This window comes from Bipolaris victoriae, assembly GCF_000527765.1.
Source record: "Bipolaris victoriae FI3 unplaced genomic scaffold scaffold_240, whole genome shotgun sequence".
NCBI classification, from domain to species: Eukaryota; Fungi; Ascomycota; class Dothideomycetes; order Pleosporales; family Pleosporaceae; genus Bipolaris; species Bipolaris victoriae.
The window spans coordinates 3488-9557 of NW_014575152.1; the positions used below are offsets into that span (position 1 = coordinate 3488).

The window sequence follows — 6070 nt, forward strand, 5'->3', positions numbered from 1 at the left end:
TCCAAACATAGAAGAATATAATTCTTAAGATAGCTAAAAGAGCTAAAGTACACAGCTAGATAGCTAGTATATAGCTATTCCAATCAATTATTAACAAAATCTTAGTATAAGCTTATAGTATCTAGATTTTATAAAACTATTATAACTTTACTTGTATAACTTAAAGAGCTATATTCTATCTACTATTCTCTACTTCTATACTATGCATCATAAGAGTCTATCTATAGTCTACAATAATAGAGCTTATATATATATATATCTACTCTTTCTATCCATAAATCTATACTATATTATTATATGAAAAAAGAAATTATAATTAACAAGTTTAAGAGTCTATCAAGTACTATAATTTATAGCTACGTTTTTAATATCTACCTAGGTTTATATTAGTATTAGTAGTTTTAGGTAGCTTTATAGTTAAGCTTATCTATATTAGGATAAAACACAGACAAGCTATTTAGCTAAAGGTTTATTTTATTATAATGGCTATATTATATATGTAAGTAGAAAGCTTATAGTTTACTAAAATAGTATGTAAAATTATAGCTAGAGCTATAGACTAACATCTAGACAATAGACCTCTGTTTTCTATAAAGAGAAAAAAATATATTATAAAGAAGTCCTAGATATAGCTTATCTTAGTATAAGAGTGTTAATAAAATAGATCTCTGTTTTATGATTAAAAACGCGCGGCTAGCCGAATAGTTAAGCGTTTTAAGGCCCGTTTTAAAATGGAGTCTAAATCTAGTTAGCAAAATATAAGATAGAGACGTAAAACACGATACTAAATAGGCCTAAAGAACAAGCTTCCTATCTAGGTTAGTATTAGTAGAGATAGTAAGAAAAAACAATCTTAAAGTAGAGACCCTACTTACTATACTATACTCAATACTCTTCTATCCCGAGTACTATTCTCTCCTGGATATCCGCTTATTCTAGACAATCTTCCGTTATAAGTAACATTAGGAAGTGTTCATTTCAAACTTAGTTACAAGAAAAAGTCTTAAGAACTTAAATAAACTTCCATCTTGTTAAGTCTGTGTCCAAGATTACAATTCCCTCACCACCAGAGTCACTCTCTTCGCAAATGACATCGACTCAAGTTCCAGGTGGTTTAGCTCTTCTCCCCCCAAGCAGACTCAAGCAGCAACCTTTTGGCACAGCATATGTATATCCCCCTGATTCTCAACATGTAGGTTCCTGTCCCGAATATGTTTTCTGGGATATCTAGTAATTTGCTTCTTTCATAGGGTGTCAGTATCTCATTGCCCACTTGGAATTCTACAATCCAATATTTTGAACAACCTGAAGAATGGAAAAACGAGCACATAGAGTGGTGTTATCCAAGGTACTTATAAGGCACCGCGTATCACGAAAACCCATTTTGCTATGATGTAGCTAACCGAGGGCTAATTGCTAGATTCTTTATGAATCGACCAATTCGAGAACTTTCAAACACAGCGTTAAAGAAGCTCAACATTGAAACAAACGAAAACGTTGCATGCCTTCTGTTTCCTAACGCAAGTTTCGCTCGGGATTGCGCACAGCACATCGCAAAGGAGAAACCACAAGTCGTTGTTGACATTGTACAGTTTCACAGCCCTAGAGATTGCGATGCCAATGTAATCCAGGTCCTAAATATCGCAAGCTTTTCAATGGCTGTATTCCCATTAGAGGCCAAGCACCCGGCGATGATGTTCTGGGTGAACGTTGGAGGAGGATTGACAACAAGACATGCAGTCTTCGCAAAAGATTACATAGATTACCTGGAAGCTACATCCAGTAACCAAAAGACAAAGATTCGGCCACTACGACCTATGACTACATTATCGACTCCGACCTGGATACACGATATTGTCCCAACAGCCATGCACGTCAAATCAACAATCGCTCGTCTATCTACTTCTGAGAATTCTTCCCTCCCTGTGGTTACTGCAGACCATGTAACTTTGTATCCAACCGGAATGAGCGCCATCTATCACACTTCCCAAGCCCTGTGTGCAGTGGCAACGACGTCTACGGTGGTTGCATTTGGGTACGTTTGGCCTCCATACCAACATGGCCAACGCTGTCCTAATGAAAATTCAGATGGATATATGACGAGACAATCTATAATCTAAAGCACGGCCCCTGGGACAAATTCATCGGATATAAGCGAGGAACAGAACAGGATCTAGATGACTTTATACGTCGTCTGAAAACCGGGGAGCGCATTGGTGCATTGTTCTGCGAATTGCCTAGTAACGTATTCTTGTCGTCTGTTCCCCTGCAACGTTTACGAAGTCTCGCAGACGAATATGATTTCATACTTGCCTGCGATGATACAGTAGCTGGCTTTGTCAACCTGGATCTTATGCCGTACGTGGACGTCATGCTAACCAGCTTGACTAAAATGTTCAGCGGTGCGTCTAATGTCACAGGGGGGAGGTGAGTCAACCTGATAATCAGAATGCCATTATTGGAACTGTGGAGTGACAAAATCTAGTGTCATTGTTAACCCGGCGTCACGGCACTACAACACCGTCCAAAAGGCATTGCAAGCTCCATATCAGTCGGACTTCGTCTTTCCCTTAGACACAAAGGTTTTGAAACACAACAGCAAACATGTGCAGTGGCGTGCCCAAAGATGTAACCAGAATGCTCTCGCTGTTGCTGAAATGCTCTACGACCATCCACTCATCAAGCGGCTGTACTATCCATACTTTAGCAAGTCGCTACCTGTTTACCGCAGCCTCATGCGCAAAGGCGGCGGATATGGCAATGTTATGAGCATAATTTTCTATGATGAGGAGATTGCCCGCCGGTTTTACGATGTGCTTAATGTGCCCAAGGGATCTAGCTTTGGCACTAATTTCACCATTGCAGTGCCGTTTACGCTGCTCGTTCACTATTACAATAGGGACCGAGTTGCTACCTATGGTCTGCCTGAACATATTATACGGATCAGTGTTGGGCTCGAGGACGTGGAAGATATCAAGTCGGCTATCCAGACGGCGCTAACAGAATGCTGTAAAGAAACGAGACAAAAGAGCAATCTCTAGGGGTCAGGAGAGGGGCATGATTCAATTCAACAGGGAGACATGATCTGCTTTCCCGCCATGTAAACAGCCGTTTTAGATGTGCTTATAGTAGAGCAGTTTAACAGCAAGCTTTTATCAATCTGTTGATGCCTTTGATACTTTTTAAGGTGTGAGGGGATAGACTATAGATAGTTAGTAAACTAACGGAATGTAAGCCCACCATGCTACGGTACTAACTTAAAAGTCTCGCACTCTAAGTGAAAACCTATCATCTTTACAACACAACGCCCGCCCACGTACAGAGAGCCTCTAACGTCTCGGGTAGGCGAGTGTCCGGACGTGCCAAGACCCCATCAAATATCACCATTATTACAGACCACTTCAACTCAATTGTAGTGATAAATAGATATTGTAGTAGGCTATTGTGTGGTGTTTCGCGTATAGGCACAATATATAGAAGAATAGACTTACGACGAATCCTTAAGGAGTTTCCTTAGGTTCGGTGAAGGTTATATACTTCTATACACGTGATAGAGGCTGTACCGTTCTAAGAGGTGCCCGATGGGTCCCAAAGGGTCGGCCTTTTGGTTTAGAATATCCTAACAGCTATTCTATTTAGAATCTATCGCTTCTACTCGTTTATATATGCGTATGTTATGCCCTGCCTCGCGCAAGTGCAATAGGAACTGCTGTACCGCCAAGTGGAGGCAGAAATGTCTTCAAAACATGACCCTAAATGTACGTCCTCTCTTCTGTCTATAGCCTACAGAGACGATATTAACATGGCCACCTAAGCGGGGAATGAAAGCGACTCCATCCTACCGAGATCCAATGCCAGATCCGCAGCACTATCAGTATCAAACCGCGCTGCAGCAGAGCCCCCTGCCGATCATTTTATACTGCATAACCAAGACGTAGTTACACCTTACCTTACGCCCTACCAACCCATTACTAAGTCAAACTCTAAGGAAAGAGTACCGGACACAGAGCCACAAAGCGTAAGTGAGGGGCACGCGTAATTCCAATCCCCATTTTATCAATATTACTACTAGACTCTATCACCCATTTCCAGTGGGCTAGGCCAGCCTCCTGTATCATACATATGGCCCAAAGGAGGACATCTTCTCATGGCGACATAAGTCCCTCCAATCACCTCAGGTACACAAAACCAGCAGGTTCTTTCGAACTAAAGAGCAGCAATCGACCACAGAACTATAGAGGATTTCCAAAACCTATGTTCAACTCTCGAGCTACTCAGCCTCTTGATACATGCTCTACCTCCGCCTCTCTACTAAAGCAGGAGGTTAAATCGAATCCGCCAAAGTTTTCATGCAACTTTTATTACTATGTTTTTACTAGAAGATACGCAAAAGGAAACCCAGAAACACATAAGAGACACAAACATCAGAAGATAGCTAAAGCTTTCCCTTACAACGTATATAAAGGGAGCTTTAATCGACAGGATGTCCTAATCAAGCACACACGGCTTCGCTATCCACCTATTCTACCAAAATAACCCAAACTAAGAAGTTCTACATACTAAGTAATAAAGAAGTACTCTCTTTTAATCATTCTCACTACAGCTGTTAGAAGGGGTAGATATTATATTCTATCAAGTCTTAAGAAAGGCGCCTTTAACAATTTAGATACTCATATTAATAAATATAATTAAAGTAAAATATATTAACTATCTATAATAATTATAGAAATATAGTTAGTATTCAAATAAGCTAACTTATTTATCATGCTTTAGTATTAAGTATAAACTTAAACCTATTATAACCTTCTTACCTACGTTAAGATTAACTATTAATTGAGTATTTAGCTAAAAGTTATAATATTAAATATGAACTATATATATAGTTAAAAATTCTTTAAGAGTATTAGCTAGTACTATTATAAAAGAATATAGAAATAAAGAGATTACACTCTAAGTTATAGTATAGAAAATTAGCTCTAGCCTTTCTAAGTAGAGTTTCTAAGAGAAAAGAATTCTAAGATTAATTATAACTAGTAAGTAGTAACTACGCGTAACTATCTATTCTCTACTCTTCTAATTAATAATATTATATACTATTAGTATTAATATAAGTAATATATTTATAATACTAGTTTTATCTTTATTCTATTAAATACTAAGTAGTTTACTATAAAACTAAAGTACTCTGTTTATCTACTCTTTACTCTTCTTTAACTAAACTCTTACTATAAACTCTCTTTACTAAATAGTTACATATTTAGTATTTAAGATCTTTTTAATATAGACTATATTCTCTTAAAGCTATAAAATAGTATCTAAATTAAGTTTTAATTTAGATACTTTAATTATTATAATATTTATAATGTATTTTACTACTAAGTCGTTAACTCTACTAAGTCGTTAGCTCTACCACCACACCCTACCTTTGTAATAATATTACGTAACACTACTATAATTTCTCTTATTAAGTAGAATAAATATTATTCTTTAGATGCGTTACTATTCTTTATATTCCCTAATTCTACTTAGTATATAAAAGAGTTATATCTAATTTAGCTATAACGTCTATAGTATTATTTACTATATACTCTCTTTATAGGCGTTATACTATTATTATAACTACTACTCTCTATCTTAGTAATCTAATTAGCTATTTAGCTAATTATTTAGAATCTCTCTATTTATATATAGTATTACTTATAAGTTTTTTACTTTATAAATACTTTAATAGTATTTTTTTAGTAACTTATTTTCTTCTATATTAATACTATATAATAAGTAATCTACTAGGCTCTCTTACTTAACTACGATATCTACTTCTTAAAAGATTGTCACGGCGCTATCTGACATAGTAGCGGACCGGCAGCTTCTAGGTGCCCAGCGAGGCTGGAATCCCCCGGGTGGCCGTTAGGGCTATAGCGCCAGCGAGGCAGCTGGCGCGCATTTTTCTAATTAGCTGCCAGCAGATTCTAGGTGCGGGCCTAAGCACCCGGATTCTATAAAACTATAGCACTGTAGTCTAGAGAGCTCTTTAAGCTACGTCCTGTCTTCTACTCTGTACTACCTGTAG

At 37.4% G+C, this 6070-nt stretch overlaps 2 protein-coding genes across 2 annotated transcripts; both read left to right on the forward strand.

The window, feature by feature from the left end:
- Window positions 1-1087: 1087 nt before the first annotated feature.
- On the forward strand, window positions 1088-3041 carry COCVIDRAFT_116208 (hypothetical protein; the record flags this gene model as incomplete). The annotated part of the gene is made up of 5 exons (XM_014694697.1): window positions 1088-1192; window positions 1251-1348; window positions 1421-2035; window positions 2089-2427; window positions 2486-3041. 5 exons carry the CDS (start codon window positions 1088-1090, stop codon window positions 3039-3041), a joined length of 1713 nt encoding a protein of 570 aa, XP_014550183.1.
- A 692-nt stretch (window positions 3042-3733) lies between these two features.
- COCVIDRAFT_21289 (hypothetical protein) lies at window positions 3734-4536 on the forward strand (the record flags this gene model as incomplete). Its single annotated transcript, XM_014694698.1, has 4 exons — window positions 3734-3758; window positions 3816-4018; window positions 4093-4178; window positions 4380-4536. 4 exons carry the CDS (start codon window positions 3734-3736, stop codon window positions 4534-4536), a joined length of 471 nt encoding a protein of 156 aa, XP_014550184.1.
- Window positions 4537-6070: the final 1534 nt, after the last annotated feature.